The following is a 27,730-nucleotide window of genomic DNA, read 5'->3' as shown; positions in this document are numbered from 1 at the left end:
CCCCCCCCCCCTCCTTCCCCTGACTGACAGTGTTATAAATTGATTTTCAGCCCGGTGTGTTCCTTCTGTCTCTCTCTAGGCATTTCCCTTATTTAGCCTCTACCACTCCAGGGTATAGTCTAGACCGCAGGCCGACTGTCAGTCAGTGGCAGTGTGGAGCAGTCTAATTCTTGGCTGACAAGCATTCCTGACAGCAGGAACCAATGGGACGTTTCAAACATGCTTACTCTCTTTGGCTATGTCTCTCTCTGTTGCAATTTTTTTTCTTTGCTCTCTCTCATTTTCCTCACATTTTCCCTTCCTGTGCACTCCACTCTTCATTCTGTCATCGTTTTTTTTTCTCAGTTTATCTACCTTTCTGCCACCGCTCCTTAATTTTCTTCATCTTTCTTTCACTCAATCATCCCAAACCACCACAAGACAATTACAGATACAATCATTTTCCAGAGCCATGCACAGCTCATTTAAATTAACTAACGTTGGACTCATGCACACGTGTGCACACCAATACATGCATTATATTTTGTCCTCTGGTGCTTTGAGTGCAGTTGTGATCTGAATACTCACTGAATGATTGGTATGTCTGCAAGGATTTTTTATTTTTTTTGGTCAGTTTGCTCCATTGGGAAATCCATTCTTTAATCATAAATGAGTGTGTGTGAGATTAGACGAAGTATCCCTTTAAGCGAATCTGGTACCACAGAGGTCCTGAGAGACATGAAGGGAGAAAGAGAGAGAAAGAGATCAATAAGAAGGAGAAGGAGAGACAGACAGAGCATGGCATAGAGGTGGAAAGGAATTTAAACTTTAGAAAAAAATTCTTCAGGGATGGATTTGTGTAATTTCACTGCACTGCTCAGGATATGGCTAATATTTTATTTTACAGTATGTGTGCACACCCACACAGATATGTCTCATATGGAGACATTGCTGCCACCCCCTAGCAGGAAATGGGGATGCCCAGAAACCTTAAGGGGGTAGTGCAGATTGCATTCAAATGAAAAATAGGATAATTTCACATTTTCTTCATTTAGCAGTCAGAACCATGTGGAAATAGCTATAGTGATCATAGGGTTCCCTTTGCAAAATGACAAGCCTAGTAATTGATTTCACCCCTTCAGAATCATCAAGCTTATTTCAGAACGTGTAAAGTCAAATTATCTTACTGAATGGCAATGGCAGATTTTTATTAATTTATATATTCAGTTTGACTAATATCATTTCCCTAGCTTCATGATGATGCTTTTCTCACTGACTTTAAAGGCTCAAGGATTCTTTCAGCCTGCACTAGTTTTCCGGACCAGGGCGTGTGTGGGCGTTGCTACTGATACTCTTGAGAAAATAAAGTGCGAAGCAGAAGTCTATTTTGCAAGCTCAAAGACGCCATAGTCAAGTGTACAATCATTTGAGGCATTATTTTTCAATTTTGAATGTCTTAGCGACTGCACAAATTTACTCTTCCATCACAAATCATTGCTCAGTGGTACATGGTCCAGCCTATTATGAACCTAGAAGTTTTCCCACACCACAGATTAATCTTGCAACAACATAAGAGTGTCAACAAAGCTTTTGAGCCTAAAAAACTGAAACAGAATTTCTGCCCAATGTAATTTGGGAAATATCTTTAACATCAGAGGGTGCATGCACGCAAACAATCGTATTCACATTCACTGGCTATTCAGAACAATTTTATTTTTGAAAAGAAATAGAGCACTTTGCTCTCAGACTACTGGCTCAGACGTAAAATCTTTGGTAAAGCGTATAGTTATGGCTGGATCACTTTACCCTAAACACTGCCTTGGTTATGTTGAATAGGACTAGGCTGCTGGGGGCTTTGCAAACAGTTTGCATTTAATCATTAGTTAAATGATTAACCCCCCAGGAGAAATGTTCTCCTGGAGGTTTCTTCCTATTTAATGGGAGTTTTTCTTTTCCCCACTGTCGCCAAATACTTTCTCACATGGGGTCGTCTGAGTTTTGGGGTCTCTGTGCTATTGTGGGGCTGAGTTGAATTGAACAGAACTGAATTGAATTAGACTTCTCAAAATATTTGCTGATATGTTATTTAAAGTCCAAAATTTACACTATATCTTTAATTAGCTGTCCATAAAACTGGACTTCTCTCACAATGGTGTGACAAGTGCTGGGGTAAGTCACTTGTTAATCTCACATTTCCTTTTTTTCCTGGAGTGTTATCTTAGACATTCAAGATGAGATATTGCTTTGAGAAAAGAGATCAAGCTTATATTGTAGACCAGGGTTCATTAAATCCACTCAATTCACGAAGCAGATTTTCTTCTTTGTCTTTAAGCTTTCTTTATCCAGGGAAGGTTTTGCTGAGCACGCATGCTCTTTTCCAGCTAAACCCTGTTCCTCATTAGCACCAGCGCAGATACTCACACCTGGGAGCTACCCAGTCCAGCCACAAATCTTTTACTGTTTGCCAATTAGCATCTCGTTTTAAGTCTTCAGGGGGATATGTGTTCCTTTAAATGAATTCCTACTCAAAATCCCTTTAAGAATTAAACACACCTGGCCTGTATTTGACTATAAGCAAAGTTTGCATGTGCTAAATTGTTTGTGGAGGGCAGTGTCACTCCACAGACATGGTTATATTGGATATAATGACTTTGCACAACAAATAGGTCCAGTTATGACACACTTTCAAGGCAAAAAATACACTTCATCTTCACAGTGTTTGCCAAAATCTGACTCAATTCGGTGTGTCTCGCTACTTCTTTTAACCTCCTCTGCTATGGGTCAAAATCAGCCTAATCGGGTGCCAGTTTCGCTCACTGGGTTAAGTAGGCGACCCATACGCCGCAAGGCCACTGCAGAGGCCCGGGTTTCATTCTGCCCCGAGCCATTTCCTTCGTGTCATTCCCCCTGCTCTCTTTCCCTCCTTTCCTGTCTGCTTCACCGACTTATCCAGCAATAAGTCTGCTATAAACAAAAACAAACTTGGCCTGATCTAGCTATGGGAGTACATAAACCCAATATAGTTACTAAAACCAAACAGACAATTAGTCAGATGAGCATAAATGCTACTTCAGGATGTCATTATAGATAATGTGTGTGGTTAACTAGCAAGGTTAGGGTTTGAGAGGACGCTTCATGTGTGCTGTGTGTGAGGGGAGTAGGGGGCAAGAGGGGAGTAAGCTAAGAATTGTGAACAAAGTAAATGGAATAACGTGTAAAAGGTTTAAATGGCAAGCATATTCAATAAGCTGTGTGAATGATGCATGGATTTGTGTGTATATTCCTCGGAATTGCCCCGTGCATGTGAAGCTATGTGTTTACGTGTGTGTTCATGTATGCTTGTCTGTCTGTGACTCTATGCCTGCATCTGCGTGTGTGCATGTGTGTAGAGGGGCTGTCAGTTTCGGTCTGGTAGTCACCATAATTAGAAGTCTCTCTTTTACCCCTGTCTCCTGCTTGCTTTTCCCTTTCTCTCGCTCTCTCTCCTCCGCTGAGTCTAGCCTTCTTCTCCTTTTACTTCTCCCTTTTCTCTGTTTCGATATTTTCAATTCTTTCTCTACCTCTTTCCTCCTCCTACACTCTCTCGCACCCTCTGAGTGATGAGTTTTAAATCATCCTTTCATTCTTGCGCAGTGATGAACGAGGGGGAAATCTGTCCTTTTCTCTTTGTTTATTCAGCTCTCCATCTCTGTCCCTCTGTCTCTTTTTCGCTCTTTATTCACCCCACCTTGTGTCCTCGGTTTTCTGTATAATGAAGTTGCCTAATCTAGGCAAAGATACCCTTAGATTTGTAAGTACACACAGAATTGTAAGTCATATTTGCATATTGTGATGACTTCACATTCAATGTTCAATTTTGTTTAGAAACAAAAGCAAAATAAGCTACACCAAGCAAATAAGTCTAAAAAACAGACAAATCCAAATTCAAGTACTATCCAAAAGTCATTTGAATCAGTTATCACTTGATTAGACTCAAAGAAATCAAAGACATTTGCTCTTTGTATTTGTGTTCATATCTTTTCCCTTTATGAATTGTGGTTTCTGTTAAACTCTCCTTGAAACATTTCATTGTATGATGGTTAAGAACCACATGGGCCTTCTAGTTTTGAACTGGGAAAATGGCAGATAAGTATCTTGTTTTCTTGCTGTACCTTGCAAAATCTTCTTCTTTATTGTTGTTGTTTTCTTCCCTTTTCTTCTTCACTCCTTTGACCTCATTAAAAATATGTAGACAGGGTGACCAGCGGCATGTTAGGTTTGTAGGTATGCGTGTTTGTGCACAGGTATCCCCTCATATGGCTTAGCTTGTCCCTCCCGGTTGCCCAACATCTCATCTCTGATTGGTTGTGAAGGGATAGAGATACCAGCCCTTAATTGGAGCCAAGGCTGCCATTGGTGATTACATCTGTCACTGTGATAGCCTTGGAATAGTCTGGGTAAATGAGGGTTGGACAAACACCACACACGCACAGACATCAGCACACACAGATGCACGCGCGCACACACACGCGCACAGACAGACACACATCATTTTGGTTGGGATGCTGTCTTGGATAATTGGTTCGAAAAGCATCCAGCGGGATCGTCCCTGCTGTCCCCGTGGCCCTGGCTGCCATGGTAAATAACAAGGCTCATAAACATGAAAGTCAGGGGGATGATCATCCTGATTTGAGCTTTGCACTCAGATGAGATTGATGAAAGCCTAGAAGTTTAAAGGACTTTGAACATCCAATAATAGCATTTTTCAGCAAAACACTTTCATTTATAGCTATAACACCACAGCAAAGCCAAACAACTGTGGCATTAAAGGCTCTTGAAAACTATTTTAAAGCTTTTTTTCTCTTTATTCTGTTCATTTGAATGTTTGCTGATTGTACATGGTTAAAAAACAAGACTAACAACACCTTTATAGGTTAATGGGAAAATTATTTAAAACAGGCATAAATGTTTAGCAATTTGTAATATTTTTTCTTGGCAAGAAGACATGCATTTATAACAGCAAGCGTCTTTGCTGTAGTGTCCTTCAACAGAATAATGTTAAATCCTTACCAGGTACAATGGTTTCTCCTCTGTGAGCTTACTCTGCAATCTCACCTCCCTGTGAAGTACAAGAAGTGAACAGTTTCTCCTTCGGGGATCGATAGAGCATTGCAAGCAGTAGCCTGGACCGACTTCAGTCCTGGACACTCCAAGGTTTTCATCTAGCACCTGTAGTGTATTTGATATAAAAGGATCATTAAGATCAAAGGGAGAAGATAATGATACTGATGTGAACTGTAAAGTCCAAGGAGATCAATTACATTTACATTTTATAATTTAGGCATTTAGCAGGTGCTGTAACCTGGAGAGATTTAAAATAAGTACAGCAGCAGGATTAGCTTCACTTCTAATTTATCAGTACATGAACCTTATAAAAGAAAGTGCAAAGGATCACTGTTGCTGTATTAAACCTTTCTTTCAACTTATTGCCATATCATTAGAAAATGTCTGCAGGAATTACACTTCTCGTAGTTTTACTGTTTTAGTAGAATACCACAAGCAGTGCTTCTTAGCAACAACGCGTCATCCTTTATGACTACTTAACTCGAAACCTGAACTTTAATAACTTCTAACAGAGTTCTGAATGACTGACCATAGTTTAAGTCTAATACTGCACTAATATCATTCACAATTGCTTGATTATCCAGTGCTTTACTCACAGGGAAAAAAGCATTGGGAAGCAAGAAAAGCATATTTACTGTTGTCACAAAAAATATAGATTTTTTGTTGTAGTTGATGTTAGAAGTTAGTTTTGCACCTGTCCCTCTAGACCCATATTTTGCACCAATATTTTGTGCTGTAGTTGATTTAGATGTCAGGTTTGCACCCCTCCACCCCCCTAAACCCACTTTCTTTGTCTCCTCCTGCTACCAGCCTGCCACCACATAAACAAAGTCATTTAAAGAGCCTATAGGAGCTCATTAAGATCAAGTAGTATTTATCTTCTCCATCCCTGAAGAATTCATTAACTGTTTTTGATGTTGTATGGTGCGAGCAAGAGCGTAATCGGTGTCGTTTTTCATTTTCAGTTGTTGTAGATGGATGTCTCAACAAAACAAAGCAAATGGTTATTCTGTACAGCTATAAATTGCCGAGTCATGTTCAAAGGCACTGCCGCTGACTGACACACCCCTTTGCTTGTTGTGCATTTTAACATGTCAGTAATTGATTAGCAGCAAACAAAGGAATTGCCAGCTTTTGATCTTGCAGATGCCCATAGGATGAATCCAGGAGAATGCACCGGTCTCTCATTGATTTCACCTTTTAAGTGAGCTGGAAAGGTTGCTCAGTGGCAAAAGAGTTTCCAGTCACTCGGGGGACCCGAGTTCAAGCACCCCATGCTGAATGTGAATACCACTTCCTGGGGTGCTGTTCTGAAGTCCTGCCCCTGCCCCATGCCCTCACTGTGAAGGAGTGCATCACAAACTATAGATAAGCAGCGCTACCCTAGAAGAAGTTCTGGGAAGTACTTACTTCTATGATCTTCATATATTTCTATTAATACGTAATCATAGATCAGCATCAAAGACCAGGATATATCAAAACGAAGCTGACCTACTTAATATCACTCATGCTGACTCGTTGCTTCTTGGTTCATTCATTAAAAGCAATGTTTTGTATATATTTTTTTCTTTTGACTTTTTAGTGGTCTTACATAAAATAATAATGAATAATTGACTGTCACTTCTAATGGTTGTGTTTAAAAAAGGCAGTAATAAGTACTTGTTAGTGTGCGTATGTGTGGTTTTGTGTACAGTTTGAATGTGCTATGCAGTTACTACTCTGTCATAATGACAACTGAACCAGCTTTAATACACTGGCAGTTACACACTGATGCTGTTGCAACTGCACGTGCTGAGGAAGACTCATGGCTGCACTTACAATAAATAGTTTTGCGACAGTTACGAAATCCTTTTGTCACAATCATCACTCTTTCACGTTTTAAAATATTGAATAATGAACATTAAACATTTTGAGAGTTCAATTATCTTGATTTATTATAATGTCTTAAGGTCACAACTTCAGTTTGGCACCTTTATGTTTTCTTCCTCTAACTTAAGATGTGCTCAAATCTCTTTTCTCTTTCAGGTTTTATCTACACATGCGGGGGTACACTGAAAGGTCGAAATGGCAGTATAGAATCTCCTGGCTTTCCCTATGGCTACCCAAATGGAGCAAACTGCACCTGGGTCATTGTTGGAGAGGAAGGAAGTAGAATCCAGCTCATCTTCTTGTCATTTGCCATAGAAGAAGAGTATGACTTCCTGTCGTTGTACGACGGACATCCCCACCCTGCTAACTTCAGGACCAGGTAGGGCAGTTTTTATGTGTTATTCTTTTCAATTTTTCTTTTTTCATTTTCTTTTTTTTAAAGCAAGCGTTCATTTTGTCAAAGGAGAGAAATATGAAAACATTTAAAGCTTCAAACTGTTCTCATCCTATAATCTCATTAAAAATGAAGCATTGAATAAACTAAAAAATGCAGAGATCCGTCTCACATTTTGAGTTTTAATATCAATACAAATTGCTTAAGTAAAAGAAAACGTCCTTCTAACAGATACTGACACTACGGATGTTGCCCGAATTCTTTTAAGCAATGTTCACATGGTGTTAAATGACCTTTGATAGCAACAGGGTGATCCACATTTGGTTTGCGGCAGCAATCACTGCCACTGCGGCTTCCTTTAGTTATTGAATTAGTTTATTGAGCTCTTCTTGCAAGAAACACAATACCCTGAAAGAATCTTGTTTTAGATAAGCTATTAAACTCTACTTGTATGATTTTATCAGTCAATCAGTGGAGCTTAATAACATCTGTCTGTGACTCTATTCACATTCAACATGTTCCTTTAACCCTGAAATGAATTTTTTTTGTTATTTTATTAACTGTACAAAGCACACTGTACAAAGTGTTTAGGATGTTGGTTCACAAAAAGTAACTCAATTACATAAATGCAAATAAATTTTTTTTGTGGTTCATTCACACAAAATCATCCCTTAAAGATGGACTTATTGTTATAAGCCAGCTAATCAATAACATCTCACGTCCAAATCTGGTGAGTGAAAATAATCAAAGTAATAAAAGACAACAAACATTGCAACCAATTTAGTATTGGAAGAAAGACATTGTTTATAGAGCATAGCTGTTATTAACTGTTTTGTTTGATGCTTCACTAAGTTTTCTATGTCTTGGTCACATCAGTTATTCAAATTAAATAAACAAGCAAAAATAGAAACCAACTGTGACTCAGAAAGTGAATTTTATTTTATTTTTTTGTGTGGATTTGGTCATCCATGTGGGACGACTTTTTTTTTTTTCAGTGAAGACTATCCAAGCTAAAGCAAGGTAAGCAACCACACGAAAGAAAATTCCCAATATTTTGTTCTTTCTTTGTGTTTTTTCTTCACTTTGTAATGGATTTGAAGTTGGCTAAGCTTGGTTTCTAAAAGGCTTATAGTGAAGTCTGATCAAACCACACAGCCCCACAGTCCCAACAAAGCAGTTTCTAGTTTTCGTTCAAATCAGATAATCCGCATATCATATAATATAAGGTCTGATGTCACAACCTTGTTTTGCATATCTCATCAGAAAAATTATGAACAGAAGCTTCCACTGTTGATGGAAAGATTACTTTAATTACATCAGGCACGTGTGAGGCAACTACCAACAATATAGTGCCAGGAGAGAAAATCTGGTTTGGTTCAGTTGAGGAAAAAGGATTTGGGTCATGTAGAAATGAAATGAGTCGCCTTGATACTTGTCATGGGGAATGAACTGTTTTCATTAGCTTCAACAGGCATAATTTCTAATCAGCGAGCTGCACTAATCAACCTTTCTCGGACGCGGCGTTTAGGGCCCAAATTGCCATACAGAGTTAATTAAACAAGAGAGGAAAAGAATGGAACAAAACAGAAGAGAATACAAAAGGAAATAAGGTGACTAGGTGATTTTTGCCAGGTTATATAAAATTCTTGTTTCCACAAAGACAAAGAGACTTTCTCCCGACTCCAGTCTAAAGAAACTGGAGCTGGGAGAAAGTCAGAGATGCCCTCTGTGCTCTTATTGGCTGATTAGGATTCTTTGCTTATCTAAGATAACAGAAGATAATGTGTTGTGTGAATGCATTCATGTCCATAGGTTTGTCTGTGCTTGTCTGTGTGTGTATGTGTGTGCCTGTGGGGAAGATTTATGGCATGCATAATTCCAGTCGCCTTGCTACGTAAGCCAAACCTGTGGCTTATTTTTCACTCTTTCATTACTTAAAACAGACATAGACACATAGCAACAAATTGTAATTTCATTGTCAACATAATACAAATTTAAGTGATTAAATACACTGGAGAAGACTGCACGATTCGCTGCAAGTCATTTGTTCCCACTCACACACATGCAAATATTTGACCTTGCTCAGTAAAAACATATTTTATGGGGTGGCGCAGTGGTGCAGTAGTTATCACTGTCTCCTCACAGTAAGGTCCTCCAGCTGACTGAGGCCTTTCTGTGTGGCGGTCTCTCCTGGTGCTCTGGCTTCCGTCCATAGACATGCTTGTTAAGTTAATTGGTGATTCTAAATTGGCTGTGAGTGTGAAAGGTTGTCTGTCTCTCTGCGTTAGCCCTGTAATAGACAGCCAACCAGTAAAGGGTGTTTCCTGCCTCTCACCCTGTGACACAGTTTAGGCTCCTGCGACCCTAAATTGGATAGAAAAATATTCGATGAGCTTAGAAAAAGACACATTTCTCTATTCCTTCTTTTTGTTTTGGTTTTTTTCATATTTTTTCCAAATCCTTTACAATTTGAGAACTGGAAAAAAAAGTAAAATGCCCTGCACTGCATCTCAGCTATATAGGTATGGTGTCACAATCGATACATAAAAAATAAGAAGAATTTGTGTTATTGAAAATATGAATATTAAAATATTCAACTTTTTAATAGTTTTTAGCCTAAAAGCAGTTATTTGGGGTTTCATGGTTCAAGCTTGACCGTTGCTGTAAAAGTAATCTTTTTTTTAAAAAATGCATTAAAACTGTCACCGTTCTTTTTTTCTTTTTCAGTTAAAAAGCCTTAAATTCTTGGGTTTCTTTGTGGTAAAGTTGAAATGACATTTTTACATTTTTGTCACCACCTGTCTCACCTTGACTAGTATCTGAAAGTAAAAGCATTTTTTTAACAGTAAATATCTGTTCTTTTTAAATAACTATTATTATTGACAACATCAAAGGTGATGCTGTCTATCAACTGGAAATTAAATCTATTTGTGAATTTCTTCTACAATCACATTAATCAAGGTATAAAAACATTTTTCCCACTGCAAGTTGCCATCAGTGAGTAAAGGTCACCTTCCCTGATTTCTGCATGATAAAAAAAAGCCCCAGTGCAACTTTGAAATAACAGTTCCTCTCTGCCCCAGTCGATTATTTATTGACTCTAGCTGGAAGTTAAAATTATTGACTGTGATAAACTGGGTTTTGAACTTTGGGATGGTCTCACCTGCCTGTTCTCTTCTTGATCTTGGTGCAACAAATAGATATGATGAATGGAGTTCATATAAGCCAGGAAACATCTGGGGATCACACACTGTGACTAGCACATTCAAGACATTTTTATGCAATTAGTAACTGGCTCAAATCAGGCTTTCAGGCTGGAATTTCTGCATAACTTATTTTTTTTTAAAAAATACTCTAATTCACAAATGATCCACAGTGTCTTGACAAAGTGAAGTAGTGTTATTGCAAATCAAAACCATTTAGGAAACACAGCAACTCAGCCATAAAGTTACAGACCATGTAAATTTACAGAGTGGGGTCGCTGAGTGCTGAGGTGTAGGTGTCACTGTACTTTCGTCCATATAGTCTTTTTCTGGTAGAGAAACAGACGTTTTCTAATACACTATGAATCATGTTATTTCTCTGAAAAAAAGGTGTGAGGGTTTTTTTGTTTGTTTTCTTTTTTGTTTTTTACATGACTACCTACAACTTCATGGGCAGTCAGTGGAAACAGTACTTTAACATGTTTCTCAGTTTTAGTTGGTCTGTGTTTTGATTTATTTCAAGGAATGCTGCATGAACAACACAGTACTCCAATTATTCATGCAACATGCAGTTCATGCCAAATACCCTTGGTTTTCAGACTTTCTAGGCCAGATAATCAAATAAACCAAAGTCAAAAATCTGCTTTACTTAATGCAACTAAGAGCAGTGGGTCATCATCAAGAGCAACATGGGTCATGCTCAACATTCCTTCCAAATGCTTCCCTTTGAATCTGCTCAGCTGAACAATACATTTAAAGCACTGGACAGTGCAGTGCACAGACAGGGTAGTGGCCACCCATGGTGCATGTTGTTAACATCTCTGTCATTGAGGACGTGGGTTAGCACAATATTTGTATACCAGTTTTCCCACTGTGCATAGCTTTGGATACTGGGTCACAAGTTTCTGTGACTGAATTTTTTTTTTTTTTTTTTTGAATTGAAACCATGGTAAGGTATCAGGTGGCACATAAACTGTTGGAGTAGAAGACGTGACTGGGACTTCAGAGACTTTACCAGCTGTCTGAAAATTAATCATGTGTGAGCGCCAAGAGAGCATCTGAGAGTTTTTGGCCATGCATGGATAGATGGATAAAATACAAGTATTAAATGATGGAAGACACAGTAAGGGGTTTCCGTCACCAGACTTTCAGGATTAAATTGCGAAATTACCAGATTTAGGATTTGATCGCTGTGGTGTGACTACATGGTTCTTACAGTTACTCAGATTCAATGTAAACGTTTACATTATACATGAATTCTTCTGTGATTCATTTTTAAATTGTTTGATTTTTCCCCCTCTTCGTGTTATCCTTTCTTCATCCGAATGTCCAGTCAAAACTGTTGATGTGTGTATATTTTATCTGTAGGATCCTGGCAGATGACTTAGTGGCTTTCATTCAACTCGCTTGGACTTTTGTGCTGGTTCAGATACCATGGTAGCTTTACATGTGCAAAATGCAGATACAATTGTGTTTTCCATCAAGTAAGTGCACAGTCATGTTCACAAAATGAAAAAAAGAAATGTGGGGTTGTAGCAGGTCACTGCATGAATATTTGATCAGTGCAATCTGTCAGTCTGTCCATTTCATCCTGTGGCTAGATTTGTTGTGTGCAAGCAAATCTGTTTTCAAGCCATTTACTCAAGTAAACTAGGTTTGTGCAGATGCATTTCAACAATAAAAGCCACAAGAGGAAACCTAAACATAGTATTTGTGATATCAAAGGAGCTTGCAAAGAAAGGCGTCTGGACTTCTTTAAGTTGCTTGAAGACGTTTCACCTCTCATCCGAGAAGCTTCTTCAGTTCTAAGGTCAAATGGTGGAGAGTCCCAGATATAAACCTAGTGGGAGTGACCCCCCACAGAGGGACAAAAGGACCCCCTGATGATCCTCTAATCGCCTGAGCCAAGGTGTGAAATTGGGTGTGGGTCCCAATCAGCCAGGGTTTCGGGTGTGTTCATTGTGAAACCTGGCCCCACCTTATCATGCGAATTCCTGAGGTCAGATGGCCCAGGATGTGAGTGGGCGTTAAGGCGTCTGGGAAGGGATCTCAAAACTGGATTATAGATGGCAGAGAGTTGGTGTCGTAAACCCCCGCCTCTGTTCAAAGATGGTCGCTCACAGTGGACATAGATGGCTTCTTTCACTCCTCTTTCAAACCATCTGTCCTCTCTGTCCAAAATGTGAACATTGGCATCCTCGAAAGAGTGACCTTTGTCCTTAAGATGCAGATGGACTGCTGAGTCTTGTCCTGTGGAGGTGGCTCTTCTGTGTTGTGCCATGCGCTTGTGAAGTGGCTGTTTGGTCTCTCCAATGTAGAGGTCTGAGCATTCCTCGCTGCACTGTACAGCATACACCACGTTGTTAAGTTTGTGTTTTGGCGCTTTGTCTTTCGGGTGAACCAGTTTCTGGTTCAGCGACCATCTTTGAACAGAGGCGGGGGTTTACGACACAAACTCTCTGCCATCTATAATTCAGTTTTGAGATCCCTTCCCAGACGCCTTAACGCCCACTCACATCCTGGGCCATCTGACCTCAGGAATTCGCATGATAAGGTGGGGCCAGGTTTCACAATGAACACATCCGAAACTGATTGGGTTGATTGGGTCCCACACCCAATTTCACACCTTGGCTCAGGCGATTAGAGGATCATCAGGGGGTCCTTTTGTCCCTCTGTGGGGGGTCACTCCCACTAGGTTTATATCTGGGACTCTCCACCATTTGACCTTAGAACTGAAGAAGCTTCTCGGATGAGAGGTGAAACGTCTTCAAGCAACTTAAAGAAGTCCAGACGCTTTTCTTTGCAAGCTCCTTTGACTACGATGACCTGGATGACTGAGAACCTTCACAGACTATTTGTGATATCAGACAGATTCAATGGCAGACTATCAGCAACAGCTTGAAAATATTAATAGTCTTTATGGAGCTTGAATCTATAACATTTCTGATCAAAGTCACGCATGCGTTACCATTATTACTTATTACACTGGATTTCAAATTTCTAAAAACACTTGGAAAAATGTTTCACATTTTTAATTTTTAATTGAAAACTTTCATTTTGAATTTAGTAAATGTGTAATTTTTTTTGTAATTTTTCCTCTGGTGGTAATTAATGACCTTGTAACCCAGGTTACTGACTGTCTTGCTCTGAAATAAAAAAAAACGGGAAGGAGGTTGTGTAATGAGTGTCATTCGTTTTATTATTGATGCCACATTTTTACTCATTTTCAGTCCAGACCTTGGATTTACTGCTGACCATTTTTAGGATTGTTTGTTTGTTTGTTAAGCCATTTAACACTGACCTATGAATCACTCAAGCATAAAAAAAACCCCTTTAGCTCAAGGAATGAACCAGTGTTATATCTACACTCAACACACCACAGTAGCTTCATTTTTCAGCCAGACAATGATCCCACACACATGCCAAATGCAGTAAAACTATACCTGAGTAGAAAAGCACTAAATAGAACACTAACAGGCCTTAACATTATTAAAGCAATGTGGGATCATCTTGACAGAGAACAGAACAAAAGGGAGCCAACATCCAAAGAAGAGCTTTAAATGTCCTTCAAAAAACCTGGTGAATTATTCCTGAGATTTAAAGAAAATGCAAGAAAGCTTGCCTAAAAGAGTGCAGGCTGTGTTGAAAAATAATTGAATTTTAAGCTACTTAAAACTACAGAAACTCTGTTTTTTCCTTATATTCCTATATTTCCTTAATCTCTGACTCACTTCCACAGTGTGTCTTTGTCCTGTCTTCCTCCCCTCACCCAGATGGACACTCCTCCTTGAGCCTAGTTCTGCTGGAGGTTTCTTCCTGTTAAAATGAAGTTTTTCCTTCCCACTGTTGCCTTTTTTTTGCTCATGTTAGTGTACCTTGGCACATACAAATGCAGACATGCAGCAAATTAACTAGTAGCAGTGCTGTAGTCCGAATACAGAGCACAAAAAAAATGTTTTTATTATGATGGTCATCTGATCACGTAACTCCCAAATATATTTGATCTCATTTCTTGAGCAAGAACTGATCTTGACATTACAAAATATATTCATAAATCTGTGATGTAATGTGACGTATGCTTGGAGCCACATTACTGTGACACACACACATTCAGAGAAAAAAAACATTGCTGAATGTCACGAGAGGAAAAGCTTGGATGTGTCTGTTAACTCTATTTTTACCCCTTTTAGGTTGCGATATACTGGCTACTTTATTCCCTGCTTCCTATTTGTACTCTGACCCAGTTTGTATCTTCAATCCTTTACAGCACCAATTTTACACCTGGCTAAGTCACACCCACCCACTCCCTAAACACACAAGACACATCCACGGAAACTGAGAGACACATGGTCGCTGCCACAAAGTAAACGTACACAGGCAACGTAAATACACAGCCATACAGCAAGACATGCACCTGCTGCACACAGGCGCAGAAGGCAAACAAACACAAAGGCCATGGGAAACAGCAATGTGTGATTGGTGTGAAAAGAAACAAATACGGCCTTTGATGTCGGGACAATATTCCTGAGCAAAACCGAGTTCACATTTTTGGGGGAAGACAGCGAGAAGTGTATATGTAGATGCACAGGTATGTGTGTGTGTGCTTTAGCGTGTGAGTGAGTGAGAGGTTTTGTGTGAGTGTGAACTGAGGTGTGTTTATCCCTGAGGTAGTGGTATTTCATCTCTTCCTGCATCAGTTCTGCCCCGTAGGGGGTAAGAGGCGTGTGTGTGTGCGTGTATATGTGTGTGTGTGTGTGTGTGTGTGTGTGTGTGTTAGAAGATCCAAATAGCTTTGCTCAGGTTAAAAAGACAGGAAGGAACAGAAAAGGAAGTCTTTTTCTTAGCATGTCTTTTTTTGCCAAGGTTGTTCTCCCTGCATGCCCTTGTGTATGCCACTTTTTGTTGCTTGACAATTTGAATTGGTTCATTGTTGCCAGCCTGCTGTTTGACAGAGATTGTTGAGGATTTAAACATGAAAAACTAACTTAAACAAGAACACAGCAGGACCTCTGTATGGTCACTACAGGAGGCTGTAGTGGCAAACATGCAATACTAAAGTGATTTTGTGCAGAAGAAATTCTTCTGTATTCTTCTAAATGAACACATAGGAATAATAGCCACAGTCTCAACAGCGAGAGTCTCTTTAGACAAACCAAAACCTGCAACAAAACAAATAAACCTTCTCAGGAGAACTGTTCCAACTTTTACTGCAGTAAACAACATTTTGGCACTGTGGGTGTCCATCAGGTAGCCAATTTGGGGTAAACGATCACTGCAAGAAAACTTGAGCAAAACTGTTGTGAGGCCTTGCTTTGATTTGTGCATAATTGCTGGGCCTTGCACAATGTGCAGGAAGACACTTTTTGATGTGAGTGCGTTTGTGCTTCATCGAGGTATCCTTTCATTGAAAGTTACACAGATTTCAGAAATCAGAAACATTTCTGTTTGAAGCAATTACATCACTGCATGTTTACATCTGTGTCTCTTACTTTTTTTGTTAATTTCTCTCATTTATTTTTGCAAAGTATGATTCAAAAAGTTTTTTTTTTATAGTTTTACATGACAAAAGTTACTGTTATACAAAGGAAACTCAGGGAAAGAAGGGTGTCCCAAGTCCATTAAAATACACATTGAGCTAGAATTTACCTCAACAATCAGTATGTTTTTACTTAAAATTGATATAATTCCAAGCATTTCTCATTTTTACTTCATATCAGTGACTGTCTGTGTCTCTGAACTCCTCTCTTGATATACCTTCACTTTTATCTTTTCTCATTCTCACAATCTGTCTCTGTCTTAAGCCTGCCTTTTATTGAATAGATGTAATTCACTACTTCATCTCTCTTTTACTTAATATCTGTTTCTAAACTGTCCTCTGTGTCTCTCTCTTTTCACAATTCGACTCCACCACTCCCCACCTAATCTGTTTCTCTCTCAATTCTTCCAATAAATGTCATTAATTCGGCACTGATAACCAGCTCTGTTCTTTCAGCTCAGTCTGGCACATATTATAATTAGAATCATTACAGTAACGTTAACAGTGCAATACAATATTCAGGAGTCAAATCCCCTGGTGATTGAGCTCTCTTGAGGCTTTGGAGCTCCTGTTCTTTGTGTCATCCTGTGGACACTGTAGTCTGTTGAGATTATGTCTGTGTGCGTTTATTACACCTGGGGTTGGTGTTAATTGATTCCTCCCCGTCCTTTTCTGAATGGTGTGTTCGGTCTTATGAGAGAAAATAGGTGCGGTTTCATCAGTCATGTGCAATAAAATCTCCATTACAATAACTACATTTAAATACTAACAAGGCTACCTGCCAGTGCTTGATGAGGGCAATACTTCAGAAACTGCCAGATCAGTGACCTGTGTGCTTATTCACATCTGGTTCTTTTATTGTAGAGCTTATTAAAATTATAATTAATTTAAAACATTAACAAAAACATATCCACCACAACTCTTACCAGAGCCTTTAAATCTTAACATCATAAAAGGGTGACCGAACAAATAGAAACGTGGATTGATGATTGAAATAACTGATAGAATAATGTAAGTGAGAAATGTGTGTCTATTGCATACTTTGTGTACTGAACTTTACATTTCTATAGCCTGATATCAGGTTGCCTTTTCTTGACAGTTTGATCAGTTACGTGAAAGAAGAACAATTAGAACTTGCAGCCATAAAAAGTCATAGGAGTCTTTAAATACAATCAGCGCTGTAAAAACATGTTTGCCTGACAATGCAAATGTGAGTGTTTCAATACTCAGAGCAATGCAAATGTGTTTACTTGGAAGTCTTTTTTGGAAGCTTTCTCAGCAGTGGCAACATAATAAACGCATTTGTGCAGTATGGGTTTATTGTATGTCTAAATTTTACAGTTTTGGCTTATTTTTCCTCGTTTTTTCAGCTGCTCCCTTTTACACAAGGGGTGGTCACAGTAGACGGATCCACATGTGTGATTTGGCAGATTTTTAAGTCGGATACTCAGCCACTTAAATCCTAAATCTTGTGTCTTAGACCATGGATTTTATGCATGTTAGGCAAATGTGGTAACCACTATACTTTAGAGCGACAGACTTTTTGTCATTATTGCGTTAGTTTATTCCATCCATGAGACTGACACTGCCCATGGACAACTCAAACTCAAAATAGATTTTTATTCTGTGTGCTAAACCTGTTGAGCTGTTCAAGGTCCTGGTGAAACCCATTTTGCCTTGGTCATGGTTCAGTCCTCTTAACTTTGTTTGATTTGGATGGCAAACCGATGAGACCCGAGGCTATGAAACAAGTCAGCCTGTCTGATAATATTGACTGTTTTGCGAGCTTGAGTGCTTGGTCACACATGTGCGTGCACGCCTTTTCTGTTTATGTGCTCGAGTCTTACTCATGTTTTGGGACTTAGATGTTGGGATGTGTCTTTACTATGGAGAAGGGACGGGGAGTATCATATAGTATCTCATATGGTAAATCAGTTTAGCCTGATAAGGAAGGTACAGTAGTACGTATGGTTAAGGTTAGATTTCCAGGAAATAGATGGAAGTCAGTGTAATGGCTTCAGAAAACATGACTGTTCTGTGTGTGTGTGTGTGTGTGTGTGTGTGTGTGTGTGTGTGTGTGTGTGTGTGTGTGTGTGCATGAAGTTCCAGTAATCCCAGTGGCTAAGCTGGTAATCCCCTCAAGCTGCCCATTAGCCCCTTGACACAGACATATACAGACACACACGCCCACAGACACACACAGACAGACTCTACCTCCAGGGCAGTCACCCAGGTGTCAGACAGACTATTCCTCAGGGAGGGATCACTATGATCAGCCACAGAGCTGGCCCACTGCCCCTGGAGAAGGAATGGAGACAGTGGCTGGCAATACATACAGATTAAAGAGAGGGAGACAAAAGGCGAGCAAGAGATGAAGAGAGAGACAGAAAAGGGGATGTCAGAGGGAAATCAGATTTAGATGATTGGCAAAGGGAACAAGCAAAGACAAAGAATTAAAAGGAAAAGTTATTTTTCTGTGTGTTTCTGCTTACTGGACTGGCCTCTGCATCAAATGCTATCTTATCTAGAGATTTTGAAGCTTTGAAATACTCCCCCCTCCGCTATCAGGACAAGAACACCAGATTTCTGTTATGGCTGGATTTTTTTTTGTCTTGTGTAGAGCATTTCTTTTCCATTTCTGTGTTTGCCCTGATGTTGTTTCTATCTCTGAAATGACATCAGGTGATCTCTACAGCAACATTTCCTTTGAGTTAGTATCCTCAAACTGGTGGTTCACCTACGCCACAAATGGACTTTTTGAAAAGCATAATGCCTTTGTGGAAACACTGTCTTTGCTCTATCAATTCCTCCCACAGGAGCTTGTGATAATCAGTGTGTGGACACTCATGGCCCTTGGAATCTGTAAAAAGAAACAAACAAAAAAAAACAACTCACAGTTTTACCTGTGTGCTTGTCATTGATAAAGCAAGACAACTTGTGCATTTCGGGAAACTTTTTTATAGGTATGCGACATATGGTGAGAAAACACTGCCTTGATGGAATCCCATAGACACCCACCATCTCTTTGGAGTTCAGCACTGAGCCATGTGGGCAGGAAGAAGCATGTTTTTCCTCATTAAAGCTCTACTATTATGAGTCATTCAGTTTGAACGCTGAACATATCACTAGTCCACGCTGATGTGGGACGACAGAAGAATTGTTCCCTTTAGTATGTCACATAACAGAAACAGTAGGACACAGGAACTAAGACTCAGAAAGCAGGGATGCTGTTTCTGTTTGCACTCCTGTCTCCAACATCATTTCTAGGCAAAATCTTAGAAGTGGTGTTCTCACTTGGCTCAGCATTGCCTAATTTGAATTTCCTCTGTGTTTAGTTAGGGCTTCTGTGTCTGTAGTATTTCCTCTTTTCCTTCTTTTAACATACACTAATAAGCCAAAACATTTTGACCGTCTGCCTAATATTTTCCTCCTTGTGTCATAAAAATAGCTCCTACTTGATAATTTGTGGTCACCAAGATACTAGCAGTTCCAATAAAATGAAATATGGATTTTCTAAATTGTTTTTCTGTCTGTTACTTCTTTTTAAGGAATTTTAGTATAAAGGTTCTTTTCTTTATTTTGGATTCTTCAGTCTAAATCCAGTTACATAAACCCATTTCACTACAGCATGGGTTGAATAGTACAACCTATAAAACAGTGCTTGGCCCCTAACAGCTTTCCTCTAGAGTAGAGTTATAGTGTTTGTGTGTAGACAGTGATTGAGATTTTCTTTATTTAGTCATCCTTAGTCGTCCTGCAACTGGTCTAGTCCAGACACTCAGCTTCAATTGGGGTTTGGTGAAATTACTGAAGACAAAGATGTTTAAACTTCTGTTGCAATCGTTCCATTGAGTTGAGATCTGTGGAATTTGGAGGCCAAGCCACCGTTTTAAATATTTTGTCAGTTCCGCAGTTTCCTTCTACTGAGGACACTGTGGGCAGTGTGGTAGGACACATTGTTCTGTTGAAAGAGGCCATGCTGTGATGCTTAGTGAATGTCACTTGAATGCTTAGACTTTGAGTTAGCACTGTTGCTAGGTGCACCCATCACCGCTGACTAGATTGCACCATTACACTTGACACTGCAGGGGTAGTTGGGGTGCTCTGAGCCAATCATCTGGCCATGATCATTAGACTCACATTGATTTCAAGATCTCGCATGCACTACATTTTGAGACAATCATCATAATTCACTGTATAACTACAGTCAGTGGTCTTAATGTTTTGGATCATTAATTTTCATAGCAGGTTCAGAAGATGAACAAAAAGGCCTAAAAAAAAAAAACACGTTGGCAGTCAGTGAATTAAAAAAGCTGTGAACTACTAAAGAAATAACAGAAAAAGCTGCAAAGTGCAGTTTTGATGTTGGTCTGGGGTATTTGGCTGTGTGTTGACAAAATGACATGGAGGAGAGACATAAAGCAGTGATCACAGACAGACAGCAGCTGCTGCTGCCCATCAATCTGAGAAGGCTTAGAAAATTCCTGGCAAATTCACAGCAAGATCAGAGATGCCGTGCTCACAGAAAATGAAAGTAATGCAAGAGCTACGACTCAGATTCTATAGGTTTTGTTTAGCATATTAAATTTTAAATTTCATGACATTACAGTTAGATAAACACTGAAAAAGTATGGCTTGTTTGGAAGGAATTAGAGGGCAAAGCTTCTTCTCTCTAAAAAAAAAAAAAAACAAGATAGCTACATGGCCTAGGTTTGCAAAGTTGCTTCTGAACAACAATTATGTCCTAATACCTAAAACCTAAGAATTTAAAGAGGTGTTACTTTATTTTCACAATGACTGTATTTTCTGTGTTACAGGAGCAGACTTCTAAGGACCAAATCATTCTTGTGCTACAATAATGAATAAATAGTTATGGTACATTATTCCACCTACTTATACATTGTTTTTTGCACAGGGCTACGTAGCCACTTGAGAGTTTCTATGCTAATAAAAGACCCAAGCGAAGTAAGTAATTTCACTTATAAAGCATTCAGTTGGAAATTAACTTATTAAGCTCTTAGGTGAAATTTGACTTTATCGCTCCTATGATTGGTGCAAATGAGCTAAATACCATAAAGTTAATTACATTGTGCCATAGAAGCCAAACATTTGTTTGGAAAATAGGAATCCAATTATGTTGCAGCAGACACACACTGTATATCAGCTGTCCATGACAGCATCACGTTACCTCAGTCTCAGTGTTTGCTGAAAGGTAAACAGTAGTTTTTTTCTCATTTTCTATCCTTGCCATTGTTTCCTTCTGTCATTTCCTTTGATCTTTATGATGTGACATAATAATCAATAGTGAACTCAAGCAAAAGCAAAACGCATACAAAGGAAAATCAATCATCTTTTTTTTTTCCCAAAGAGATTCATTACTTCTTTCCTTGGGGTGTCTAAGTGTCTCAGACTGACCATTTCATAAATGTGGTGATTTTTCTATACATCAATAAGCAGACATTGTCCATGGTTGCCTGGTCCCTAAAGCTACATGTACAGTATCTTTTTAATTTGATTTAACAGAATACTTGTGAAACTGCACCACCTGGGTACACTTTCCTTTTAATTTGAAGTTATCAGTGTTTCATCAGTTATTCTTTGTCAGCAAAAACCCATATGAGCATTTTTTTTGCCAGGCCTGCTTCCTTTTTTGCTTCACTCATGTATGGCACCGACATGTACAGTTAATTTATCTGTTTGATCCTGGAGTAAAACACAAATGGATAACGTAACATTGCATTTGCAAGGGAATTGCGAAATTAACATATATTAAAATATTAATATATTAATATTAACATTAACATATATAAAACTCAAAGGAATTGGAAAACATAGATATTAATAATTGCTGACCTCCCCATGGCCATTCATTCTACACAAAAATAATTAAGTAGTTAACAAAGAAATGACATAAAAGCTATTCTCTCTTTTATTATCTGTCATAGAAACAGTTAAAGAAAAAAAATCTGGGCAATGAGCTACAAGAAATTCTATAATTTTATACATTTATTTCTTAGAATTTGTTCCCAGAGAGTCACGGTTATTCTTTGAGCATCTCTCTCACTCTTTGGTTGTCCTTCATTTGTTACGGCAGCAATTCTTTATCATACAGAAAAACTAATATATAGTGTTGAAATTGCACTTGTCTTGTTTTATATTATATCTCAGATATTAAATGTGTGTTTAAATTTCTTTACTCTGACAGAAAGGGGAGTTTCACTGGTTCTGCTCACATAAGATCAAAATGGGCTATAAAGCCCCTTTCGCCACAGCCTTTTAGGGTTTTCCATTTGGTAATAGTACCTGGTACTGGATACTTTTTTAGTACCTACTTGCCCGGGGTTCCAAGGGATAGAAGCAGGTACTAAAATGTGATGTCATCAGACTGCAGGCCACCAATTGGCTGGTCAATAGAGTCACTCAATGAGTCATGGGAGCCTCTCATTCACGAAAATCTAAACCACCGTTTTTGTTTCCCGAATCGGGCCAAAAGCCACAGATCGAACAGCTGGTGTATTGTTGCTTTGATGTCCACCTTTGCTGTATAGCGTTCCTGTTGCATATTAATTATGTCATGGGACGCGCAGATGCATTGCTATGATGACAAGCACGCATACAAGGTAGTACTGGGTTGTAATGAAAAACCAGTCGATCCGAGTTGAGCTATGGCGATCCGTGGCGAGTCGATCTGAGTAGGTACTAATGGAAAAGTGGCTTATGTGGCTTACAATGCAAAATGAATTTGACATTTCCAGTCAACACTATATGCACTGAAACCAGTTTGACATTTCATTTAGTTGTTTGGGTAACTGCTTGTATGCATACATGGACATGCAGTAGGACATGTTTAAAGCTTACAAGTAATGTTCTGGTAATAATTTCAATCTCCACCCCAGAGAGGGGATTGCAGAATAGATCAGAGACGGGCAGATATAAGGATACATAAACGCCCAGACACTGAAAGGCTGAGAACAATGCTTTTCTGTCTGCTCTGCTGCGCTCTCCATTATCCTTCAGACAGAAATACAAGAATTCAATTAAAAGACCATGTACTGACCTTAACACACACACACACACACACGTGAACACACACAGTGTTGATGTATCAATTAATCACTGTCTGTCACCTGACTTATTATAGACTATGTATCCTCACTAGGCCATGAGAATTTTATATATATCTACAACGTTTGTGTGTGCGCATGCATGTCCATGTGTGTAAGATGTCCTTCCACTCTATAATGACCATTGTTATTCCCAACCCTTAAAATAATGTTTGTGCCAACAGGCCCTTTAATAGTGTGTGTGTGTGTGTGTGTGTGTGTGTGTGTGTGTGTGTGTGTGTGTGTGTGTGTGTGTGTGTGTGTGTGTGTGTGTGTGTGTTGATTCATTAGTATGCACTGCTGTTCTGTACTTGCCTCATGTTATTAGGCATTGAAATGAAATGACTGAGTATGGCCTGAGTCCTGGGGCTCAAACTAACACAAAAAGCTAAACATTAAACTGACACAATCAGAGACACACAAACACATTCACACCGTCAACCCTGAAGACATATGCTCTCGATGTCTATTTCAATTTCCATCGAAGGCTAAAGTCATTTTATTGTGGATTCTTAAAATTGCTATTTTGACTGAAGAACGCTATTTATTTTCACACTGCTGTGAATTAAAGTCACAGACTCTGGTTGGCCCATTGCTATTGATGTCATGGTCTGCACAGGACCTGAAGACTTTCACTGGCTTTGCGCCAGATACCTATTCCACTTTTGTTAGGATAAATTAAATAAACAGTCTCATTTATTTAGCATGCTACACTGAATGCAAATGCTTTTATTCACATTTTATGTTTAATAGATTATACCCATGCCCACATATATGCTGTAAATCTTAATGAATTTATTCAGCCCTGTAACAGCAATATTTGTACTTGTCCAAAACTCTACCAAAACTAATGAGACTATGCGGTTTAGAGCAGCCAAGGGGGATTTTTATGGACAGAAGTTACATTTTCTGATTCACAACCCTTTCGAAAAAGAAAGTGCATTTGGATATTAAAACTAACTGATGAGCCATCTGTCACAAGTAGGTGGGAGCTGAGCAAGAAGTTGAGCCAAGTTGTTGATATGCAGTGTTGGGAAGGTTACTTTTAAAATGTATTCCATTACAGAATACAGAATACATGCCCCAAAATGTATTCTGTAACCTATTCCGTTACGTTACTCAATGACAGTAACGTATTCTGAATACTTTGGATTACTTAATATATTGTGGCGAGTTCAGACAAGGAGGAGACGGAGGTATCGTTTGGTCTTGCTTCCCGTGAGCTAGCCAGGGAGCACAGCCGTTTATTACATTTGCAGAAGAACACACTGCCACTAGCTAACTGCTCAGCGCGGCAACCACAACACACATAGGGCGCCCTCTGACCCCGGAAGGACACACCGTCGCAGCGAGAGGGCGTCACCCGTCACCATGGCAACATACACAAAACATAACTGTACAAGCAGAACCCCGAACAGCCCTGACCCGCTACAATATTATCATGCTTTTTACAACAACGTGAATGTACTATTGCTGTGTGATTTATTACTATTACTGAAGGTCCGCGACTCCGAACTGTAGTAAAGGGACCTCTGACTAATGCTGGGCTCACACTGTGCGATTTTTGGCCCATTTTGAGCCGATTTTTGAGTCGTGCGATCGTTTTGGCGATCGGCCCGATTTTGGCCTTCATCGTGCGTCGTGCATCGTGTAGTATACGTGGGGTAACGAGAAGCGATTGACACCTCACGACCAGCTCCCGATCATCAATCGCTTGGTCGTGAGGGTGTCACCGCAGTTTGCCACACTGCGCACGCGCAAACACAAATGTCAGCGAAAAAGACGGCGTAGCACGGCAGTGCAGCGTGTGATCTGGACACAAGCGATGGAGGCACAACCTGTAGAACCATCCGAGCCCTTTCGATGTGGCCTCACAAAATTATCACGACCACAACAACCGTGAAAATAGTTGGATCGACACTGCTGCTCAATCACAGCTGCCTGACCAATGTTTTTCATTAGCAATTTAGCAAAGTTGATGGTGGTGGTGTGTCTGTGTGAGTGAAAGACGGAGAGGGAGAGCGAGCGACAGAATTTCTGTTATAACCTTCATTTTTATGGACGCACAGTGTGAGCACTCAGGTCGCATCAGAGCATCGGGCCGTATAGTGTGAGACCCTGCATCGTGACCTATGAACTTCTAACCCCTGCGAGTCAATCGTACAGTTTGAGCAGGAGCTGAATCGCGCGACTGAAAAAATCGCACAGTGTAAGCCCAGCATAATACGGCGGGGTCCCTGTCGGCTGGTAGCCGAAAAATAGCTCTACTTTGTTGTGTGGGTCAACTTTTCTTGCGACAGACAGAGAGAGGCGTTGAAAGGCTGCTCCAACGGAACTTGTTGTTTTCGGAGGAAAACACGAACACAGTGTACAGTCGAGTCTTAATAGCTTACTTACAACTGGGCTCGTCAGGCACTCTTCTTGGCTGCAGTGGTTATTATTATATTTACATGCTTCCAGCTCCCGTTTTTGCTCGATGACTGCTCGTACCTTTCCACTCCCCTTTTTCTCCCTCCTAGCGCTCACAGACACATAACGTGTATGGCAGTCCATTCTCCCTGCAGCACGGACTACACTGAACATGATGCTACATTCTTTAGAGCTATGCTTGTAGCATTCTGCCTGTTAGCTTAGCACAACAACAACAACAACGAAAAGGCGCTCTCTCACCCAGGAAACACACAGTCGCAGAGAGAGAGAGCGTCGCCCTGTAACCATGGCAACCGTAACGCTGCCGCCTGGAACAAAAGAACGTAGCTGTCAAACAAAACCCAAACAGTTCTGACCCGCGACAAAATGAAACAGGAAAGTACCCCAGTGTATTCCATTTATTTCAACAAAGTAACTGTATTCTGAATACCACCTTTTTAAACGGTAACTGTAACGGAATACAGTTACTCATATTTTGTATTCTAAATACGTAACGGCGGTACATGTATTCCGTTACTCCCCAACACTGTTGATATGTGAAATTTAACATTGCACTCAAGGGTTTGCTGTATCAATTCTGCACTTCAACCTGCAGATTTAGATGGGTCTTGTGTAAGTTAGGCATCTAATTTAGTGTTTCTTTTTCCCTTGTTACTTTTACAATAAAGTTAAGCAACTATTTCTGTACAGGGAGTGCAGAATTATTAGGCAAATGAGTATTTTGTCCACAGCATCCTCTTCATGCATGTTGTCTTACTCCAAGCTGTATAGGCTCGAAAGCCTACTACCAATTAAGCATATTAGGTGATGTGCATCTCTGTAATGAGAAGGGGTGTGGTCTAATGACATCAACACCCTATATCAGGTGTGCATAATTATTAGGCAACGTCCTTTCCTTTGGCAAAATGGGTCAAAAGAAGGACTTGACAGGCTCAGAAAAGTCAAAAATAGTGAGATATCTTGCAGAGGGATGCAGCAGTCTCAAAATTGCAAAGCTTCTGAAGCGTGATCATCGAACAATCAAGCGTTTCATTCAAAATAGTCAACAGGGTCGCAAGAAGCGTGTGGAAAAACCAAGGCGCAAAATAACTGCCCATGAACTGAGAAAAGTCAAGCGTGCAGCTGCCAAGATGCCACTTGCCACCAGTTTGGCCATATTTCAGAGCTGCAACATCACTGGAGTGCCCAAAAGCACAAGGTGTGCAATACTCAGAGACATGGCCAAGGTAAGAAAGGCTGAAAGACGACCACCACTGAACAAGACACACAAGCTGAAACGTCAAGACTGGGCTAAGAAATATCTCAAGACTGATTTTTCTAAGGTTTTATGGACTGATGAAATGAGAGTGAGTCTTGATGGGCCAGATGGATGGGCCCGTGGCTGGATTGGTAAAGGGCAGAGAGCTCCAGTCCGACTCAGACGCCAGCAAGGTGGAGGTGGAGTACTGGTTTGGGCTGGTATCATCAATGATGAGCTTGTGGGGCCTTTTCGGGTTGAGGATGGAGTCAAGCTCAACTCCCAGTCCTACTACCAGTTTCTGGAAGACACCTTCTTCAAGCAGTGGTACAGGAAGAAGTCTGCATCCTTCAAGAAAAACATGATTTTCATGCAGGACAATGCTCCATCACACGCGTCCAAGTACTCCATAGCGTGGCTGGCAAGAAAGGGTATAAAAGAAGAAAAACTAATGACATGGCCTCCTTGTTCACCTGATCTGAACCCCATTGAGAACCTGTGGTCCATCATCAAATGTGAGATTTACAAGGAGGGAAAACAGTACACCTCTCTGAACAGTGTCTGGGAGGCTGTGGTTGCTGCTGCACGCAATGTTGATGGTGAACAGATCAAAACACTGACAGAATCCATGGATGGCAGGCTTTTGAGTGTCCTTGCAAAGAAAGGTGGCTATATTGGTCGCTGATTTGTTTTTGTTTTGTTTTTGAATGTCAGAAATGTATATTTGTGAATGTGGAGAGGTTATATTGGTGTCACTGGTAAAAATAAATAATTGAAATGGGTATATATTTGTTTTTTGTTAAGTTGCCTAATAATTATGCACAGTAATAGTCACCTGCACACACAGATATCCCCCTAAAATAGCTAAAACTAAAA

The 27,730-nt window shown here is 39.8% G+C and overlaps 1 protein-coding gene across 3 annotated transcripts in view; it reads left to right on the top strand.

Moving 5' to 3' along the window:
• csmd3b (CUB and Sushi multiple domains 3b) overlaps positions 1 to 27,730 on the top strand; it is a 404,527-nt gene that overhangs the window by 79,188 nt on the left and 297,609 nt on the right. For all 3 annotated transcript variants that reach the window (XM_082522480.1, XM_082522479.1, XM_082522478.1), the window contains exon 2: positions 7,108 to 7,330. In XM_082522480.1, the coding sequence (XP_082378606.1) occupies positions 7,108 to 7,330 (223 nt within the window). The remainder of the gene's footprint in view (positions 1 to 7,107; positions 7,331 to 27,730) is intronic.

This window comes from Aulonocara stuartgranti (assembly GCF_965226115.1).
Source record: "Aulonocara stuartgranti genome assembly, chromosome: 22".
NCBI classification, from domain to species: domain Eukaryota; kingdom Metazoa; phylum Chordata; class Actinopteri; order Cichliformes; family Cichlidae; genus Aulonocara; species Aulonocara stuartgranti.
The sequence above is the reverse complement of the archived record's forward strand: the minus strand, read 5'-3'. Positions and strand labels throughout refer to the sequence as shown.